General features: G+C 41.3%; 1 protein-coding gene across 1 annotated transcript in view; it reads left to right on the top strand.

Moving 5' to 3' along the window:
- PLCB1 (phospholipase C beta 1) overlaps positions 1-22,352 on the top strand; it is a 680,716-nt gene that overhangs the window by 524,739 nt on the left and 133,625 nt on the right. The window contains exons 11-14 of the mRNA XM_024764260.1: positions 1,262-1,419; positions 12,755-12,837; positions 19,050-19,134; positions 20,390-20,567. Of these exons, the coding sequence (XP_024620028.1) occupies positions 1,262-1,419; positions 12,755-12,837; positions 19,050-19,134; positions 20,390-20,567 (504 nt within the window). The remainder of the gene's footprint in view (positions 1-1,261; positions 1,420-12,754; positions 12,838-19,049; positions 19,135-20,389; positions 20,568-22,352) is intronic.

Genomic DNA, 22,352 nt, shown 5'->3' with positions numbered 1-22,352 from the left:
CTCCTTGTGTCCTCAAGTCCATTCTTTACGTCTGCGTCTTTATTCCTGTCCTGCCCCTAGGTTCATCAGAACCTTTTTTTTTTTTTAGATTCCATATATATGACCACACTGTCTTGATCACTGGAGCTTTGTAGCTAAGTTTTGAAACTGGGAAGTGTGAGTCTTCCAACTTTTTCCTTATTTTTTAAGATCATTTTGGCTATTCTGAGTCTTTTACATTTCCATATGAATTTTGGGATCAGCTTATCGATTTGTGCAAAAAAAAGCCCGATATGATTTTGATAGGAATTGAATTTGTAAATCAATTTGGGGAGTAGTGCCATCTTAACAATTTTGAGTCTTCTGCTCCATGAACATGGGATATCTTTTCGTTTACTTAGGTCTTGTTTAATTTCTTTAACAGTGTCTTGTAAGTTTTATACTTCACTTGTCAAATTTAAATTTATTCCTACAAATTTATTTCACTTTTTCTAAGAGAATATTTAGCTATCCTAAGCATTTGTGCCTTGGACAAACATGACAGAAGGTTTGACTTATATAATAGAATAGCCTGTCAACAATACCCCTTCATAGGGAGGGTCAGAATTAAAAGACTGAGTTTTGAAGTTATAATCCTGATCTTCCACTTACCAGCTTTGGAAACTTAGGCAAATAAAATGCTCTATGCCATGTTCATTATCAGAAAATAAGCATTTAAAAGTAAAGATAGGGCTTCCCTGGTGGCGCAGTGGTTGAGAGTCCGCCTGCCGATGCAGGGGACGCAGGTTCGTGCCCCGGTCCGGGAAGATCCCACATGCCGCGGAGCGGCTAGGCCTGTGAGCCATGGCCGCTGAGCCTACGCGTCCGGAGCCTGTGCTCCACAATGGGAGAGGCCACAACAGTGAGAGGCCCGCGTACAGCAAAAAAAAAAAAAAAGTAAAGGTAGTTATACCAGGTAGATTTTTATGAAGATTAAATGTAGTAATAGACGTAAAGTCCAAAGAACTATAATTGGCACATGGTAAGCAGTTAATAAACATGAGTTATTGTTATTGTTACAATGCTCTCCTCCTATTCTCTCTTCCCCAAACCACTGCTAGGGAGCCACAATTCCATTTGGGATTGTGCCACTACCTTCTGGTATGTTGAGGCAGAAGAAAGACTGAGAACTGCTCAAGGTCTTGAACTCTGTTTTCCTATCATTGACGAGCTTTTCTAGGAAGCCACCAGTGTCTTCCTTGCTTTGTGGGAGTTTGAGCTTCATTTCGTTGACGTTTTACAGCTGGCCAGCTGGCTGGAAACTCCTCCGTCGAGATGTATCGCCAAGTGCTCCTGTCTGGTTGTCGCTGTGTGGAGTTGGACTGCTGGAAGGGACGGACCGCAGAAGAGGAACCAGTCATCACCCATGGGTTCACCATGACCACAGAGATATCCTTCAAGGTAGAGTGAATGAATATTGCTAAGAGAGGAAGCTGGGGAGACCTGACACCTTTTTGGCTAAAGCCTACTAGGGTAGAAAGTCCCAGTGGTCCCAATTAAGTCCATAGGCTATTAATCATCTTTGCAATTTCAGAGGCTAAAATTTAGCAATTCATCCATGATTAACTGGCATCAGGTAAACTGCTAACCAAAATCTAAAGAAACTGTCTTATTAAAGGAAATATCAATTTATTTGTCTATTTAACACTCATTCTTTTTATTGCATTTTATCATTGTGAAATATAACATACATTAAGAATACATACAACTTATTTGTATAGTTTAACCAATGGATATAAAGTGTACACCCATGTATTTACCACCTAAAGCAAGCAGTGGAAAATTACTGGCACCCCAGAAACCCCATGTACCTATTCCCATTAGAATGACCTCCTTACCTCCAGAGATGACCACTTTCCTGACCATTATAGTGATCACTATTTTGCTTTTCTTCAGATGTGTACTAGTTTATGTGCAGCTCTAAACATTGTAGTTTCACCACTGTTTTAACTTGATATAAGTGGATTCATGCTGTAGTATGCATTTTGTGTTGTGCTTTTTGAACTCCATGTTCTTTGGGAGATTCAACAATATTATTGCATGTTTCTCTAGCTTCTTTGCTTTCTTGATGATGATGATATTAATCACCACTATTTACTTATTACATACTATTCCATTCTGTGGAATATTATATAATAGCCAATATAGGAGATTGACTATTATAACGAGCTTTTGACACATTGATACCTATCAGTCAAAGACCCCTAGGAATACACCAGTGGTCCAAGTTGGCTCTACTGGCTTATGCAACAAGAGAATGTCATGGGGAACTGTGTTTGTCAGTAAAATTGTATTAAAGAGGATTTACAGGATTTGGCCTGTATTAGGTGATTTGGGTGAGGGTTCAAGGAGACAGGGTTTTGCTATAGGTTGGATGCTGTCAGTAAGCAGAAATAATCGTACGATTGGGTATCTTAATAAATCCTATCTAGGAGGCAAGACTAAAGTGGTAATTGATAAAGAAGCATCAGCTACCCTTATTAATCAGGAAGGAGGGAATATTTGGTCATCTCCCTTCTCTCTCCACCCAAGGTTCCATCCTACACCATAAAGGGCCTAACATTCATGCATATGGACACCCAAGCCCAAATATCCAGGTTCTATTCACATTCCCTGCAAAGAGCTGTCTGCAGGAGCTTGGGGTCATTTGGGCTGGGGAAATCTGGTGTCCTAGGTAACTCTAGAGAGATCTAGAAAGAGGATATGTGGGCTTTTGGGGACATGTTTTCTTGACTGACTCAGGCTTCTCATCTCTTTGGAAGGGATCAGAAAAGAAGGGCCAGAGGATAACTCTAGAGCATAGGGTCCCAAGGCATGAGCCCCATTACCTGGGTTACTTGGCTCTCAGGGCAGAACTGGCTCTGGGTCACTAACTCTTACCCTAAGTAACCAAGGAAACAGAGCTCAAGTGGGTGGTAGGTAAGGTGGAGTGGGGAGAAGGCCATTGAAAATGGGGAGGTCGGAGTGCTGAGAGGACAGAATATTGGATGAGTTAGATGTTAGCATCACCAAGACTGGTGACAAAGCTTTGGATGAAGAAAAAGTGAGCCACTTGCCAAAGTCTTTGCTGAATGAGGGGACATTCAGTAGATGGCAGAAGTGAAGAAGTGGTAAAAGCTGGTTTGGCTGCTGCATGAAAACTGGGTTTGGTTTGGTTTTGTTTTAAGATAAGAAGATTGAAATGTAATATTTCAGAAGTAGCATTGGGAGCAAAAAAATTTCCAATATCCAGCTTTTAGCCCTGGAGCACTTGGGATGAGATAAAATAAACATCTGTCTTTTGAGAGGGCAGCAAAAAGAAGCAAGATTTTCAAGGGACAGCCAGGTTTCAGTTTAGACAAATGAATTTCCTGATCAAAGGTACTATACTTGACAGCAATAAAAATGTGTTCAGAAGGAATATTAGCACCTTAAAGTATATTTACTATGTTGTGAAGTTGACTTTTCATGATTTCTGAAACTTCGGCTTTTACATAGCAATTAGTGAAAAATAGCACCCTTCATTAAATTTTACAACAAAGTTTAATATGGGGTTGACCTTAATTCTGATCAAAATCTTTGTATCTGCTTCTGAAGTTGAGCACTCTTAATGTCATTTGGTTTTTCTTTAATGGAAAATCAATGGGTTTCTGTTCCATTTCCATAGTCCCCCACCTTCCCAGCTCCTGCCATGGTCCCTCGTCAGCTAAGATACCAGCCCTCACCTGTTGGGCTCTTTTTAAAAAGTGGGGGACACACGACCCTTGTGTGGAGTGGATACCATTTGTGCTCATCCGTCTGTTGATGGATGGACAGGGTCCTGGAAAGGGAGACAGCACATCCTGATGGAGCCATTGCTGAGCTAGGGGACTGATGGCCTTGTGCACACACCCGCTGCCAGGAGGGCCACCCACACCCCCGCCCACCATCCCCTCAAGAGTCCCTGTGAGGATCAATTATATTTTCTTAAACATTTATAATCCTCGAGGTTCTTTGATTTCCTTTGGGGGAAGGGGAGACTGTGGGGGCGGGGGAGATAAAGCACATTCCAAGCACATTCTAAGGCATATTTATTTTGTGTGAAGCATTGGCTTCTTGGCCTTGGCCATCAAGTCAGCTTAGAGTGACTCCTGTGCACTCGACCGTACAAGTGGTCCTTCAATCACATCTGTGATCCCAGAGTCATGGGCCGATTGAGCATCTATTCCTGGGCTCCAGAAGCACAACTTCCCACCACATACACAAACTTGCTGACAGATTTAGGGACTGAAAGACTAAATCTAGCCCAGAATTCTGCTTCCTCTCTCTGCCTGCTGGAATTGGGGGTGGGGGGGCAGCCAAAAAAGAGCAGGAAACTCGTCATCCTGGTGCTTAGTTGGTACAGCTTTGCTTCCTGCTATTGTGCATTTGCAGGATAGATAATTCTGGCAGAGATGTGGGTGCGTGTGTGGTGGTGGTGGTGGTGGGTGGGGATGAGTGTGAGGCCTAGAAATGCCAGCCTGTTTTGTGGACAAATACACAGAGCAGGAATTCTCTGCCTCAGGACTAGGACTAGAGTGAGGAAAGTGAAGCATCTGTCATGCAAAATTTAAGGAGGTGCTTATTCTCACTGACATATAAATGCGGACTTGGCACCTGAGATTGAGTGTCTCTTTAAATTTTGCACTTTCGCGCCTCACTTGACTCACCCAAGTCCCAGCCCTCTCTGCCTGATTATCAGCAGGCAGTCTGCTTTTCCAGAAACTACTGTGTAAAATGACTTTGTAAGAAAGGATGCGAAGAGAAATGGGGGACAAAGCTCCATGTGATCTCTCTCCCCCTCATCACCCCTTTCCCCCTCACTCACATGGCTGGGCTCTGTGCGGTCCCCTGACCATGATAGTTAGGTCCTGCCTCACAGCCTTTGCAAGGTTGCCCCTCTGCCTGAAACACTCTTCCCCCAGGTATCTGCATGGCTCACCGCTTACCTCCTCGAAGCATTTCTCAAATGCCACCTTCTCAAGGAGGCCTCCTGGGACATATTTAATACTGTGACCAGCACCCCCACACTCCTGATAGGCTCCCCACCACTTTATTACTTCTATTTACCAAGAGACACTTATCACCTTCTACCACTCGGCTTAATCTACTCAGGTATCATGTTCCTTCTTTATTGTCTGTGTCCTTCCGTCAATAAGAGCATTGAGCTCCACAAAAGACAGAGATCTTTGTTTTGTTCCCTGATCTGTCCCAAGCACTTTAAAAAGAATCTGGCATATAGTAGGTGCTCAATAAATTTTTAATGACTTTTTCCATCCCCAGGAAAATAGACAAATTATAGTATAGCCTTCATTTTTAGTCTTTCTTGCCTCTGTTCATCAGATAAAAGAATTTTGTCTTTCTCCGTTTTTGCTGTGAAATTCCATATATCAGTAGGCGGTGAAAAGATTCTCCCAATGTTTGCCAGTTTGGGCTATCCCATAGATTTGGACCTGATCTTCACGGTGTAATTAGACTATATTCTATAGCCACAGAGTGTATTGCAGCAGCAACATAAACCAATTGCAAAAGTTCATCATTTTTTTGTCACACAGTTTATCTGCTCTGAGTCTATGTAATCTGGAAAGCTTCCACGCGATCTATGATAAATGCCCAAAAGCAAAAGTTCCTGTTGGCATTTACCGCCTGTTTATTGTTGGGCCAAAATAAAAAGTTGTGTTCTGGGAAAGCAGACATGCTGTAATTCAGCCTCTTTATGGAGGACTTTTTATTTTGCACTCTGGATTTATTTATTATATATCCCATATATCGGCTCTTCACTTTCTTTGCCTCATTGCCTGAGCCTTTCCGATGCTCATGACATATAGCAGTTCGCCACGTGGTCTGCAGACTCTCTGCTCCCACTCAGTCTCCTCCGCCCCACACCGATCCCCACCCACCTTCTCCATCCCCAAGCTGCTGCTTTTTCTCACCCCTCAGGCAGCTCCTTTGTAACCAGCAATTGCATAAGATGGAAAACTGAGTAAAGTGATAAAATACATAATTAAAATATATTAAATTTGAGTATGTGGTTAAACGGAGCATTTCTGAAAATGAAGTGTCATTCTCTGAGAGAGTAATAATTTAGGATGCAATTTAACTGCTACATACATGCTCACATAAAATGGATATCCAAATACACCCTGCTGTTGTCTGTCAAGGATAAAAGATTTCAAGGGCAGTTTTTCCCCTGGAGGTTAGTAACTGAGCCATATGGTTTATAGATTATTGGATCCAGTGTTAGAGGTCTCTGAAAAAATGATTTTAACTTAATGAGAAGCAGTCGAGCAGTAAGGTACTTTCAAATCCATTGTCCACTAAGGACAGCTGATGTGAAAGAACCAAACTTAAAACCTAGACTAGCCTTCTCATCCTCAGTGATCAGGTGCTCTATGCAAAGTATTAGAAAGGTATGAAAAACCAAAAGGGAACTTCCAGAGTTTTGAAGTGCTCCCAACTAAAATGGTTAGATGAAATTCAGTAAATGTTTTCTTTAAAGGTTCCAAAAACTTTCCTAAGCTGGTGACTAGAGTTGTGGTAGAGATGGGGGGAGGGGGGAGGGAGGAGGGAGAGGCTGGGAAGGAAAGAGAGAAAGGAGACCATAGAAGTTTAGAATGCAGCTCTAGAGCTGACTGCCAGGGTTCCAGTACCAGCACTGACTGGCTGCAAGGCCAGGAGAAGCTCCCTTACAGGCCGAGCCTCTTGTTCTAAGCCATGTCTGTATATTAAGTAGGGTCGCTGAATGCTGTTGTTCTAAGCATTCAGTGAGCTTACTTAATATACAGGCATGGCTTAGAACAATGCATGGCATGCAGTGAGTACTCTATAAATGTTAGCTACTGATATTATAATTGAAAAATTTAAAGCCACACTTTAGCTTTCCTTCTAGAAATATAATGGTAGGGTATTATATATGCAAGGAGTTGTTAAGTCAGGGTGAGGGCAGGGAGTTGAATGAAGTCATTTGTAAAGCTGCCATGGTAGAGGATGTGGGTGACACCCAGACACAACCCCTGGCATCCACTTTACCTCTAGGAGGAGGCCAGAAGCCCAAACCATGTGACAAATGAAAACACAGCCCAGCCTTGGTAAGAGGCCCAGTGGGAGCTGAGAAGAGTGTAACCAGTGAGCTTGGAGGCTTCATTGCAAACATGGGGTCCTTGGTCAAGTGCACAAGACCAAACATGTACAATATCAGAGGTAGGAAAAGGGAAGAAATAGGATACATCAGGCAAGAAACTCTAGGAACCCCAGAACCCAGTGGCAGTTCAGGGCACACCAGCATCCCTCCTGTGGGAAGAGAGAACCCCACCCAGAGAGTTAGGAAGACAGGTAAGGGCACAAACTCTTTACAGGTGTCTGTAAGAGGAGGCCCAGAAAAACATGGACATTTCATTGGCTAAAGATAAAGAGAGATAGGCCCTTGGGTTTTCACTCACCTTCAGGCATGATTCTCACTGGCTCAAACGGTGATGGGGCGGGGCTACGATCAACGTTCATTATTAACAGCAACTGGAGCAGTATGCATATAGCCAAAATTGTCAAAGACTAATTACACTATCATTTGAAAGACTTTTTAAAATTTAAGCCTTGATCTTGATTGGAAATTTTGCCCAAGAAATTATTAAAGTTAACCGGACTATTGAGTATGGAATCAACATTCAAATTTCTATAATACAAAATTACATTTACCTTTGGTTACAGTCACATTTTAAGATTTGCTTAGGCCAATGATCAGACCAGTCCAGGGGCTGACAACCTATCTTCTGCAGCCCACATTCAGCCTGTCACTTGCTTTCATAAATTCAGTTTTGTTGGAACATGGGCACATCCACATGTTTGCATATTATTTGTGCCCACTTTGGGGCTACAAAGGCAGAGTTGAATATTTGCCACAGAAACCATATAGCCCACAAAGCCTAAAATACTCACTACCTGGCCCTTTATGGGAAAAATGTGCTGTCCTCTGAAAGAGTCAGTAGAGAAATAAATGGGAACACAAGTAGGCAGATTGTGTCTCTCTTCTATTAATGATTTTAAGAGTCCATTTATTCACTTGGAAATATTTAGTGAGCACCTAGAATGCTCCATAGTAGTTTCTACATCCTAGGGGCAGAGCAATGGAGAAAACTGAGTGCTTACCCTTAAAAAGCTTACATTCTAGTGTGGAGAAATAGACCAAAATAAACACACCACATGGCACGTGGAAATATCCCTTTAAGACAACGTTAATCAGTATTGAAGGCAAAGAAGGGCTAGAGGTAGCTATTTTCAGCAGGATGGTGGGAGAAGACCCTGGTAATGTGGAATTTAAGCAGAGATTACCACCCCTCAAAATTAAGGAAGTTAAGCCTTGCTGTCAGATAAGAGTATTCCTGAAAGAAGTAACAAGGATAAACAAAGAAATGAGAGATGAACAAAGAGATGAAGTAATGCTTGGTCTGTTGGAGGGAAAGCAAGAATGTCAGTGGACTATAGCAGTGTGAGCAATGGAAAAGAAGTATTTAGTGAGATAGCAGGTGCAGGATCTGATAAAGAACTTGGAGTTCACTCTGTGAAATTGGAGGTCATTGAAAGTTTACTCCAAAGGAATGAAATAGAAATCATCTGACTCATGTTTAGGAGCAATCACTCTGGCTGTGGTAGGCAGTACAGGAGGCAAACGGAAGCAGCTAAAAGCTTTACTAGTCAGCCTCCACTAGGTTTTGCTGCTAAAACTAGAAACTCCAGAATCTCAGTGGTTTAGAACCACACAGGTTTATTTATTGCTCAGGTTAGATGTTGACTGTTGCTGCCATCAGTATTGTCTGCAATCCATACAGAAAGAACAGCCCCAATATGTGATATCACCAGGCTCACAGCAGTGGGGAAAGAAAGGTGGCAGACCCCAAGATGGCTCTTGAAGACTCTGCTCAAAAGATCGGTGTGCCATTTTCACATGCATTTCAGCAACCAAAACAAAACACAGGGCCATGCCTATGGTCAACAGATCTCACAGGAAGAGTAGTGAATATGTGGGAATGATGACAGAATCTATCCCAGAAGTTACTGCAAGGATTTTTGGGTCAGGATGTTAGAGGTGGAGGTGCTGCTATGTGGTTATATTCTGATTATATTTTGGATAGGATTACAGATGAATTGAAAGATGTTATAATAAGAGGAATCAAGAATGGCTCTCATGTGTTTTGCAAGTAGCAAATAAAACAGGGCCAAATTTAGGAAATAAACAAAATCTAGCCCCCCTTTTCTCCCCATACTACCCACTTCCTTTAGATATCTATTTGCAATTCTTTCTTTTTTTATCAAAGTAGAATTGATGTAAAATGTTGTGCCAATCTCTGCTGTACAGCAAAGTGACTCAGTTTTATACATATATACATTTTTTTAATATTCTTTTCCATTAGGGTTTATCCCAGGAGATTGGATACGGTTCCTTGTGCTATACAATAGGACCTTATTGTTTTTCCATTCTCTATATATAATAGTTTGTATCTGCTAATCCCAAACTCCAATCCATCCCTCCCCCACCTACTTCCCCCTTGTCAACCACAAGTCTATTCTCTATGTCTGTGAGTCTGTTTCTGTTTTGTAGATAGGTTCATTTGTACCATATTTTAGATTCCACATGTAAGTGATATCATATGGTATTTGTCTTTCTCTTTCTGACTTACTTAGTATGATAATCTCTAGTTGCATCCTATGTTGCTGCAAATGGCATTATTTTGTTCTTTTTTTATGGCTGAGTAATACCCCATTGTATATATGTACCACACCTTTATCCATTCATCTGTTGATGGACATTTAGATTGTTTCCATGTTTTGGCTACTGTGAATAGTGCTGTGCAATTCTTTTGAGGGCTTTGATCTTAGTTGGTTAAGGTCATTAGCTGCATGAGAGTTACTGAAATGATTAAGAGAATAAACTCTAGAGTCAGACAAACTTTCCTGGGGTTTCCTGGACTCTCCTCTCTGTGACCTTGGGCAAATTGGTTAATATCTCTGAGTTTACATTTTATAATCTGTGAGATGACATAATATTTTCCTTAAGGAATGTTTATAGCGGGAGATAAGATCTGTATCTAGAATGCAAATGCTCATTTAATGGCAGCTCTTGTTTGTATTAGTTGGGTTTAGGGTGAATGGGGAGGGGGGGGCACCAGGAAGCTGAGTAACCTTAGTTGTTTTGGTTAAGGTCATTAGCTGCATGAGAGTTACTGCCTGAGAATATCTGCCCATCACGAGCTGTGTCCTTTACCTCCTCTCGCTGCATTCTTTTTTTTTTTTACATCTTTATTGGAGTATAATTGCTTTACAATGGTGTGCCAGTTTCTGCTTCACATTCACTTCACAAAGTGAATCAGTTATACATATACATATGTTCCCATATATCTTCCCTCTTGCGTCTCCCTCCCCCCCACCCCCCTATCCCACCCCTCTAGGTGGTCACAAAGCACCGAGCTGTGCTATGCAGCTGCTTCCCACTAGCTATCCATTCCACGCTTGGTAGTGTATATATGTCCATGCCACCCTCCCGCCCTGTCACAGCTTACCCCTCCTCCTCCCCATATCCCCAAGTCCATTCCCCAGCAGGTCCACATCTCCATTCCCGTCCTACCCCCAGGTTCTTCATGACATTTTTTTCTTTTTTTTCCTTAAATTCCATATATATGTGTTAGCATACGGTATTTGTCTTTCTCTTTCTGACTTACTTCACTCTGCATGACAAACTCTAGGTCCATCCACCTCATTACAAATAGCTCAATTTCGTTTCTTTTTATGGCTGAGTAATATTCCATTGTATATATGTGCCACATCTTCTTTATCCATTCATCTGTCGATGGACACTTAGGTTGTTTCCATCTCCGGGCTATTGTAAATAGAGCTGCAATGAGCATTTTGGTACATGACTCTTTTTGAATTATGGTTTTCTCAGGGTATATGCCCAGTAGAGGGATTGCTGAGTTCTTGCAACAGGCTTGTGGAATGAGGCTTATCACTCGTACTTTACAGGCCAGCAAGCCAAGTGCACATAGGCATTAAGTTATTTTTCTCAAGGTCACACAGCTTGTAAGGATAAGAAGAAGGATTCAAACACAAGCCTGTTGGACTCCAAAGCCTGTACTCAAAAAAGTCAAATAAAGAGTTTTAAATCTGGGCATTGCTTACTATTTATAGTGTACTTATTTTTGATGGTATCAACTATCATAATGTATGAAAGGCAATCTGTGGATTCACTTTTAAGAAACAGTGAGTGATTCTTTTGCTCCATGCAGGCAAATCCTTCTTAGAGGATATATGCAAATGTAGTACAGAATTAGAAAGCCTTATTTATACTCTGGGGCTGGAGAAATAGCTTTCTGGCATGGATAGAAAGCAAACTATGAATTGTTTAAGGAAGGTAGAGAAGATAATGGAAAAGCCTCAGGCATAAGGGATCAGAGTGAAAATTCCTACTTGAGAGGAAAAGATGTAAAGAATAAACGTAACTAAAAAAAAAAAAAATGGATATGAAGCCACAGGAGTATTGGCATTGATATAATTAAAAATAAATGAGATCATCCTTTAATACCAGTTCAATAAGGAAAACAAATGCCCAAAGCTGGTGAATATTCATTGAAATCTGGTCCTTCATATATTACTCTAGGCAATCTAAGATGAAAAATAACTTGGAGAAACACAGGAGACTATAAAAATATTCCTATTCTTTAATTTAATAATTCCCCTTCTAAGAATTCATTCCCCGAAAATAATTCAAAATATCAGGGGAAAAAATAAAGAGGTTCTTTGGAGAATTATTTGAATGATAGCTCTTAAAATATGTCTGTCCAACAATTGGGTAATGGTTAAATCAGTTATGATACTGCCACTCCCTAGAATTTTATACAGATACTAAAACTATGACCTATACATTTTTTCTAAATACAGATTGAGGAATGAAGTACTGACACATGTTACAGCATGGATGAACCCTGAAAGCAGGCTCAATGAAAGATGCCAGACATAAAAGGCCACATATTGTATGATTCCATTTATTTGAAATGTTAGGAGTAAGCAAATCTATGGAGACACAAAGTAGATTAATGGTTGCCTAGGTCTGAGTCTGTGGGGTGGGGTTGGTGAAATGGGGAGTGACTGTTAATGGGGACATGGCTTTTGGGGGGGGTGATAAAAATGTCCGAACTTAGACTGGGGTGATGGTTGCACAACCCTGTGAATATTAAAAACCATTTAGCCGTACACTTTAAATGGGTGAATTATATCTCTTAACGATGTTTAAAAATACAAATAGAGTATTTACTGTAATTAAAACTAAGTTATACAGATATACGAAAAACAAACTAGAAATAAATATAACCAAATGTCAGCAGTGGTTTGATTCAAAGGGTGAATTTATGGGTGAAAAATGTTGCCTTCTCTTGTCCAAAATTTTTATAATGTGATCTGATTTTTTTCATTATTAAAAAAAAAAAGTAGATATAATTACCAAAGAGGAGAACCATTCACCCTCACAGTTATGACTCCCCCTCTACCCAAATCCAGTTTTCTTTCTTTTATCTTCCTAAATCAAGAGTAAGAAAATTTATAATCCAGCAGCCTGCAAACCGCCTCTAGCCATTTTAGGCCATTTGATAAAATTCTATGAATGAAAAAGACAGTGATATTAAAGGGTGGAACCCAAAAGAAAAAACGATACACATTAAAATTCTGGCTTATTGAATATAGATATTCTCATTTTTAGGAAGTGATAGAAGCCATTGCTGAGTGTGCATTTAAGACTTCACCTTTTCCAATTCTGCTTTCATTTGAGAACCACGTGGATTCGTAAGTATTCAGCACATTCAATAGGGAGTATTTTCCCCAAATAGGGCATGTTTAGTCATTGTTCATCAGATATAAGATTATTTGATGTTACTAATGGTGTTCCTCAATTATGCTATATATTAAGTGGCATGTGTTCATCTGTATATAATGGAATTCATTCATCTAAATCTCGTTAATATTAAAAAGATCCATTGGACTTGTGGAATCTATTTTCATGCCATGGTAGGATTTAAATTAAGGACTCCTCTTTTTACAATGCAGTGAAACCCATTTCCTTGTATAACAGGTGTGTCTATTTCAGGGGACCACTTTTATAATCCTCCTTCGTTTGCTTCTTCTATTGTGTGCAGATTTATAGTCAGTTTTACCACCCTAAAATAGCCAGTTCTGTACACGCTGGAGCTGGTGTAGAGAAAGCTAAATAAATTAAATAAATTCTATTCTGCCACTTTGAACTTACATAGAACTGAGACCACCAAATTCTCCCTACTTCCTGTTTTCGTTGGTTTCCCCTGTTTGTTAGTATTTGTAAATATTTTCCTATTTCAAAATAGCCTGCACTTTTTGCTGAGCTATACAAAGAATAGGTAATTTTGACTTAACTCTTATACTCATTTTATGACAGAGGATCAGAGTAAGACACATCTACATCAGACACGAGGATGTTAGTTTATTATATAGTTATTCAATCTAAAGAGCCTCAACATGAAAGATTCTCATCTATTACTGAATCAAAATTCAAGAAACTAAAATTCTAGTCCCTGGAATTAATGTCTGAAGACTATATAGTAGTGACCATCACTGCTCAAAAGAGCATTTGGGAAGCCCTTTGTTTCATTCAACCACCTAAGCCAGTTTTCTCAACTAAAAGCCTACAACACCTATCCTAATTTGGCTCACAAGTTCCTTAGATCCTTTTTTATCCTCCTTCCTATCAAAAATCTTTCCCAGGTCACTGATTCTCTTTGTCCAACTAATTTGCAACACATGCGTCAATTCACTAATTCTTAAAGGATTTACTAAACCTTAAAGAACCAGTTAGGTCGTGACCAAATTTTAGCTTGAGGAATTTCAGAGTAATTCAATGTGATCATTTGTTAATGTATATGTGGAGAAAGACCTTATTTTGAAGTAACCAAATTATAGCTATCTGTATTTCTAGTTTGCCTTCAGGAAATCCATACTACATTTACCAGCTCATGACTCTGTTTCATTAGGAAACAATCATCCAGTGAATAATGTAATCATTTGGCATATAGTTTTTCTACCACTTCTGAGGGCCAACTGAAGAGACAAGAATTTATTCTGTTTCACTATTTCTTTTCTAACGAAAGGGGGAATCTCTTTAGGTACTGTATTTAGTACTTCATTTGCTGTGACAGCTCTGATTTGCATGTGACTTTCCTCATCTCGGCCTGTCCCTTTGTAATTGGGCTCTACAATGCCTTAGCACCTTTTTTTCAGGCACTCTAGTTCCTAGACAATCAGTCATTTCCTTTTTGGAGAAATATCTCCATATCTAGCACATTTATTTTCTTCAAGAAATGTTTCTATATAAATTAGACAAAATGAAAAACTCTACTTCCATTCTTGATGGTCATACCCGCTACACTAGTACAACTCTGCCATGCAGCCAGAGAGGTATCAGAGCCACCACTACCACAAACATAATGACAGCTAATATTTATTGAATGTGTATTATGTGCTGAGCATAAGCTCATGTAACCCTCACCACAAAGCCAGGTGCTCCTAAGAATAAATATTATTACTATTATCCCTATTTTACAAATGATGAAACTGAATCCCAAAGAGGGTAAGTTACTTCCCCAAGGTCATGCAGGTAAAATGTGGCAGGGGTTCAAAGATGGCTAGTACGGCTTCAAAACTCATCTGTTTAACCAACTCCATCCCCCACACCTAAACAAAAGCATCACAACCTTACAAATATCGAATTAAGACAACCAGAGCATCCCACAAGGCAACTGCCTGTGAATGGTCACATTTTTGTGGCTCGTGACCCTTAACCACAGCTTATTTTTTTCAGTCTTCAGCCTTAATTCTACAGAGAACCAAACTGAGCATGAAAATGAAATCCACATTGAACACATAATCAAAAAAGATTGTACCATAATACAGCCCTTTCTGGTTTAAAAGTGAGAAATTTAGCTGTTAAAAGTTCATTAATAATGCATGAATACAAAAGAAAACAGGATAACAACCTTCCCTGGATGCCATGATATTGATCCCAAACCACTGAGATAACTGAATGGCAGTGAAATACTGAGATACTGAATTCTATTGTGGAAGGAAGTTTTTGCTTCCTATTTCCATTGTCCTTGAGCCTCACACACATATCAACATCATTCAGCTACAATTCTTTCCTGGCTGGACTATCACACACCCAAAGAAAACCTGCAAGCTTTTCCTTTGCTGGTAAAACCCTGTGCTTGACCTGCAGGCCATCCCACCTCATTGCTGAAAGAACCAGTGACAGACACCATTCATCAGTAACAGCAGTCTTTCCCATGAAACTAGATACACCCTTAGAATCCTACTCAACACAGTGACACAGGGACACAGCCCCCAAAATATCTGAAACCTATATGTTACCTCTAGCAGCAGTTCTTTTTTTCTCCTTTGTGCTGTGTATACAAAATACCAGATTCAGAATCCTGGCCCCAGCCCACTTGAGCCGTACTCCAAAACAATCCCACACTGGAAGAAAGGAAGAAAGCCTCTTAATTTTCTGGTTCTCTCTCCAAATATTTGAAATCACCTGTCCATGGACAGCAAAGAGAAAGCTGCCATGAGCCACTGGTGACTTATCCTTCTCCACCTGCTACATCAGAATCCCATAAAATGCAGATTCCCGAGCTTCACCCGCATACCTTATTTTAATTTCTGCAAATAAAATTTTTTTAAAGTCCTAGTTAACTGATGGGCCACCTAGTTTGTGAACTAGCATTTTCACTAAAGGAGTTCTCCACTGAATTCAAGTGCAGAAACCACTAGCTCTGGTTCAGCCACAGAGAATGTGAGATTTTGGACAAGTTCCTTAATAGCCGTGAGTTGTAGATCCCTCATCTATAGAGAAGGAGGTTGGTTTAGTTCAACTTGGAAGATGTGGGCCTGTTCCTTGGTCAGAAAACTGATCACTTTGCCAGGTGTTTAAATGTGACCGGATGGGTCTGCTGTGGCCTGAAGCTCAAAATGTATTTGTGAATATTTTCCTCTCGCTTCATCTCCATGGTAGCTGATGTTGATGTTCCAAATGCTTCAGGATTTTTTTTTGCTCTCTCGTGGCCAATGCAATGTCTTGTTTCTGCAGTTCTGACCCCACAATTAAAGTTGTTTTGTTTTCCTCTGACTTTTTCTATTCAGTTTTCTCTCTGCTCTGATTCAGTTCCCTGTCAGGTGGGCATGTGTGTTTGTGGAGAACACGAAAAGCCTGATTATCAAATAGCACATTTTCCTTTCTCCTTGGACACCTGCCTCTTGTTCTCTCCAACTCGGTGGATGCTTAAGCAGGTTTTTAGAAGTCTAGGTCAGACACAGATGCTTGCTCTTCAAAGTGACATTGATCCATCGACCAGCAGCATCTGCATGTCGGGAAGCTTGTTAGAAATGCAGTCTCGATCTCCATCTCAAACTTTGCCTTGGAATCTTCATTTTCTTAAGACCCTAGGTGGTTTGGTGAAGTGTCAGAGCACAGTTGTAAACACCGTAGTCCATTAACCACCTGCCTCAGAATTAGTTGCAGGCTTGTTACAAATGCAGGTTCCAGGGCTCTGCTCCCAGCTCAGTGTATCAGGGGATTGGGCACAGGGCCCTGCCACCTGCAGCATTAACAGCCCAGGTGATTCTTTAGTGGAATCGAGTAAGATTTTGCTCCAGCAAAATCTTTCAGGGCCTGATTTGGGGACAGCTTGACAGAGGACAGAGGACTCTGCCTTTCACCTGCTTAGGGACACCTGGAACACCACCCAGGAATCCCTCTACTGGTGAGCCTATGGCTCCACTAGAAGTCCTGAAAGCAGGGTGTTGGGGTACAATCCTTCCTTTTCCCTCCAGGCCTCTGTTCAAAGGAAGTTGCGGCTCTCAAGTTCCAGCCCTCAAGAAAAGTGTCATTTACTTAAGCACCTGGTGACTTGGTTCATCCATCACAGTGGTTCTCGAACTTGAGTGTGCATGAGAATCCCCCAGAGGGCTTCTTAAGACCCCTGAGCCCTGCTTCCCCAGAGATTTCTACTCAATTTGCCTGCCTTCCTAGGAGGCCTTGAATCTGCATTTCTAACCAGCTCCAGGCCCTGTGGATGCTGCTGGTCTATGGACCACACTTGGAATAGCAAACAAAGCTCTATTTAATAGCATCATTCCATGAAAGTGAAATGGGAGGGTTGGACAATTTCTTTTGTGCAACCTGGAAAGTGTAGGTCCAGCACAAATGGATTTGTCTCAGCTACAGACACAGAGCTCGCTGGCTTGGTGGAGCCCCAGGGCCAGCTGTCTGTTGAGCAAGGGTGTCTGAATTGTGGATGCCCAAGGCTGCTCTGCTAAATCAGTCACTTTTCTGCTTGTTCCCTAACTATAACACGTCATCCCTAAACAACCAGCCCCAGTGTTTTCCAGGATCAGTTCTCCAATTGGTAGGTTTTCCTCCCTCGGTGATACTGCTGGAGAAAGCTGCAGGATATTCTGAGAGCTACATGAGCTGCCCAGCAAAATCTCTTACAGGTCAAAAAAGGCATGATGAGAATTTGGGAGTTTGTCATGTAGGTCTTCTCTGAATCTTTCCTTTGCCTCCCCTTGCAGTTCCAAGAAAGCGGTGACCTTGGGCTCATATTTGAAGCCCAGAGAATTCATCTGATCCCCCAAATATATGTTTTTTTAAAAGGGTGATATAAAGAGTGCTTTTCCCTGTGGACCATCGCAGTATGATATGAACCCCCAAAGCATCCCCCTTCCCATGAAAAAACTGTTCACGATCCAGGTTTAACAGTCATGGTAGAAGGAATGAAAATAAGAATCACATTTTATAATCGATTTGAATTGTAGTTAAGAAGGATTTTTATCACTTACCTATTCTTACTACAGCCCCAGTTCTGCTAAAACGTATTAACATTGCAGCACATAAAGACAACTATTGGAAATCAAGTCCGACAGCCTATAGGTCAAAGTCACAGTCCATAAAACCCAATGGAATTGGATACCTTTATAATGATATTTAACATCCTACAGAATGAGAATTGCTTTTTTAAAAGGTCAAGGGAAGCAGGAGTTTTGAAAGAGTAAGGATGTTCCCTCACATCAACTGTGTTTACATGTGAAAGGACCCGGACCCTCGTTTGTCTGGTCTAGCTGGCAGAGGCTGCCTTGCATCTCTAGGATCAATCATCTTACATTTCAAAGTGTTTTCATCTATTATTTCACTTCATCTTCTCAGCATCCTCTGCCCCTTTCCAAGAACAATTACTTTCCTCTGCATTTTATAGATCCCGAGTGGTTGATAGCCTGGAGCTCAGCTCAGTGAACCCAGCAGCTCCAACCTTTTCCAATGAAACCAGGTTCCTACTGGCACCTCATCAGGCTAACACCACCTTTGCTTCCCTCTAGTGCACAAAAGGGCTACAGACACCCTTCCCCAAGGTGCCTGCTTCTCTTGTCTTTCCTCCAGGGCCCCCTCCCAAGTGGACATACTTCTGCCTGTCAGCCTTTTCTCTTCTGCATTTTGAGATTCTCTCTCCCTCTCTCTGTCCAGATCCCTCTCCTCTCTTCCCTCACTTCCTTGTAAACACTTCTTTGCAGTGCAGCTCTGTTCATTAGACAAATTTCACCCAAGAATTCACGTAGAGTTGAATGAGTTCCACCCGCCAAGTATCTGGCATTTGACTTAGAATCAGGAACTTAAGCAAAAGGGACTGAGTCTGTAACTCTGCGACATTCAAACATCCAGTGACAGGCAGGTGACCTTCTGTCCTCTCCATCTATGTCCATGCCGCTCAGCTTTGCGAAGAGTCTCCCCTGCCCACCTGTGTGTGGCATTCAAATCCACACAAGTCAGAATTGTAAACAGAGATTTAGAATAATGAAAACAATCCTGACAGGTAGGAGGAGGAAATGACCTCTCTCTGTAATTGATAACACAAAGTCATCCTGTCCGGCCTCTTTGAATAACCTTCTTATTTGCTTGCTTTCCTTCTCTCTCCCCTCAGCCCAAAGCAGCAGGCCAAGATGGCAGAGTATTGCCGACTGATCTTCGGGGACGCCCTTCTCATGGAGCCCCTGGAAAAGTACCCAGTAAGCAGTTTTGATGCTCATCCCAAAGGAACGCACACCTTCTTTATGATTGGATTAGGGAGAGACTTCCTTACATCCTTTCCATGTTTATGTTTCTTGGTATGAGTTGACAATGAGCCCTCTGACCAGTGGAGGCCGGCAGGGACCTCCTGAGGGGGACAGACCTGCATCTGTCCTCTTCCTCTGCCCACAGCTTTCTCCCTCCCTCACTCCCCGATGTGAGCCAGTCAGGACTGCAGAATTCCCACAACCACAATCAGCCCACAGAGGGAGTCCCAAGGGACAGGCTCTGGCCACCTCCCAGGGAACCTCATCACACCCCTTTGAAAGAAATGGGTCAGCAAAATGGGACATTGAAGGTGGCACAATGACATTCCAGCCTATCCCTGCTGGCCACCCCTCACTTCCTTGCACTCTCCCAGCAGAATCTGGACCTCCTATTGCCGTGGTAACAATCCTTGCTTTGGGAAGGAAAGCAGCAGAAAGATCGTCAAGTAGCCTCTTCTGTCTTCAACCCTTTCCCCAGTCTCCACACATCCTTGCATGATTTCATACCAGTCCCCGGACTGGTTGCAAGTGAAGAATAGAGGGCCTGCTTACAGGAGTTCATAGATTTCTAAAAATAACCTGTTTTGGGACTTGCATACATTCTGTCTGTTACAATATATAATAACCTTCTCAAGGGAAATTGATTTTCCCATAGATGTACAAGCTGGACACACCAGAAACTTAACTTAACTACCTTGTGCCAGGATGAGGATTTTGCTGTTTGCAAACTGCATATGAAAAGTTGATTCTAAGGGCTTGCCTGGAAACGCCTGCCTGTCTTTACCATCCTCCTGGCAGATGCCACACTCTAACTGGCTTCCATCCTTTGAAAATCCAAGACAAGGCCGTCCTATCTGTCCTAAATCACAATGGTTGGATTCAGAGGGTCCATCAGAAAACTCATGAAACTTTGGGTTAACATGCCAAATCACCCAGTACATTTCTGTGGTGTTATTCATGTAGATTTCTCATGGACAAATAATTACAGTACAGTAATTAAAATATACCTTTCATGTGAAAAAAGCAAGAGCTATGAGCTAGCCCCTACATAAGACACCCTTAGAGCAGCTTAATGAGCTGTGTTGAGGTAGTAAAGAATAATCTAGAAGCCCTTGGTATCTAATGCAGTCCTGGGAGTTTGTTTTGGGGAAGGAACTTGAAAGGAAGGGACAGTGTTTTTAAAGAATGTGTCTTTTCTTTCCATTAGCTGGAATCTGGAGTTCCTCTTCCAAGCCCTGTGGACTTAATGTACAAAATTTTGGTGAAAAATAAGAAGAAATCCCACAAATCGTCAGAAGGAAGTGGCAAAAAGAAGCTCTCAGAACAGACCTCCAACACGTACAGCGACTCCTCCAGTGTGTTTGAGCCCTCGTCCCCAGGAGCTGGTGAGGGGCTGGCGGGCTCTCATTCCCCTATTATGTATGGACTTAAGAATTACTGCCCTGGAATTAACTTAGAAGGACTTTTAACATTTCTACCTGGCACAGTTTTAGAGCGTGTTGTTTTTTTGACTTCTGTTATAAACCTGGAGGCTTAAAGCTACACAAACATATGAACACCCAGTTCTGCAGGACAGAAGGCCCACATGGCCTCACTGGGCTAAACTCCAGGTGTCAGCAGGGCTGCTTTCCTTTCTGGAGGCTCTAGGCAATATTATTCCCTGCATTTCCAGCTCCTAGAGGCCACATTCATTGGCTTGTGGACCCCTTCCTCCAGCTTCAAAGCCAGGAATGTCCCATCTCACTTCTTCTGTCATCACATTTCCCTTGGACCACAGCTGGAAAAGGTCCTCTGCTTTTCTGAACTCATGTCTTTCCATTGGACCCATCCAGATAATATAGAGTAATCTCTTGCATTTCAAGGTCCTTAACTTAATCTCATCTGCAAATTCCCTCTTGCAATGTATTCACAGGACACAGGAGATATTCATAGGACATGGGCATTTTGGGGGAGGCCATAATTTCTGGCTACCACATAAGCCAAATAATCTTTGTAGTGACCATGTTATTTTAAACTTCTCAAGGGCAGGGATCCCTTGACACTAACTACAGGTCTGGACACAAGATGTTCATCAAATGGATTCTCATTGATGATGTGCTGAAGAGTTCTGGGCCATTCAACTTATCCATATTCTACAGAGCTCTTTAAAAATGTGAAATGGTAAAGTTACTTGAATTATCTATCAAAGCTACTAGGTGATATTTACTGTCACTAATTTTTGGTTTAGATTTAAGTTGAAATAGATTTTTGTGATTGATGAGAAAAGAATTCAGAGTGGTCACGCATTTCCTTTGAATTATTTGTCATTTAGTCTAAGTCCTTTTCCAACTCTAGTCAGAGTCTTGGCAATCTTAAAAGTGCATTGCAGATATGTTCACCCTGACTGGAGGGTGAACAAGTAAAGGAAACTTTAAGCTTAAATCTAGAAAGTTCTTCAATAAAAAGTTTAGCTAACCTTGGAATAATCATTTTGGAAAACTGTTTGGCAGCATCTACAGAAGCTAAGCTGAACATATGCATATGAACCCCCTCTGCCCCAGAGAATTCTATTCCTAGGTATATACCCAACAGAAATGCATGTAGATGTTCACCAAGAGACATTGGTGAAGAATTGCTTAAAGCAGCACTATTCAGAATAGCCCATCAACAGATAAATACATGTGCTATATTCACCCCATGGAATAATATGTAGCAATAATGATCTACAGTGCATACAACAATATGGATGGATCTCATTTTAGAAGCATAATGTTGAGTAAAGAAGTCAAATGCAAAAGATAAGTATCCACTGTCTGATTCCATCCATATAAAGTACCAAAACAGCAGGACTAACCTGCACTATTAGAGGTCAGGAGATGGTTACCCCTGGTGAAAAAGTGACTAAAAGGGACCCAAGGAGGCTTCTGGACACAGTTACATTTTGTTTCTTGATCTGGGTACTGTTTCCTAAGGTCTGTTTGGTATGTTAAGGCACTGTACACGTATGGTATGTGTACTTTTCTGTATACTTATCACATGTCAATTAAAAGGTTTAAAAATAATTTTTAAAAATTAAAATATAAACTCTACGGCAATCAGAAAAAAAAAGGTTGGCCAAGACTCTGATTTATCTTTTCCTGTATTTTTCCATTACAGTTACCAATTTTTTTTTTCTCCCCGCCCCCCGCCCC

The sequence above is a fragment of the Neophocaena asiaeorientalis genome, unplaced genomic scaffold (assembly GCF_003031525.2).
Source record: "Neophocaena asiaeorientalis asiaeorientalis breed wild unplaced genomic scaffold, Neophocaena_asiaeorientalis_V1.1 scaffold400, whole genome shotgun sequence".
NCBI lineage: Eukaryota > Metazoa > Chordata > Mammalia > Artiodactyla > Phocoenidae > Neophocaena > Neophocaena asiaeorientalis.
The sequence above is the reverse complement of the archived record's forward strand: the minus strand, read 5'-3'. Positions and strand labels throughout refer to the sequence as shown.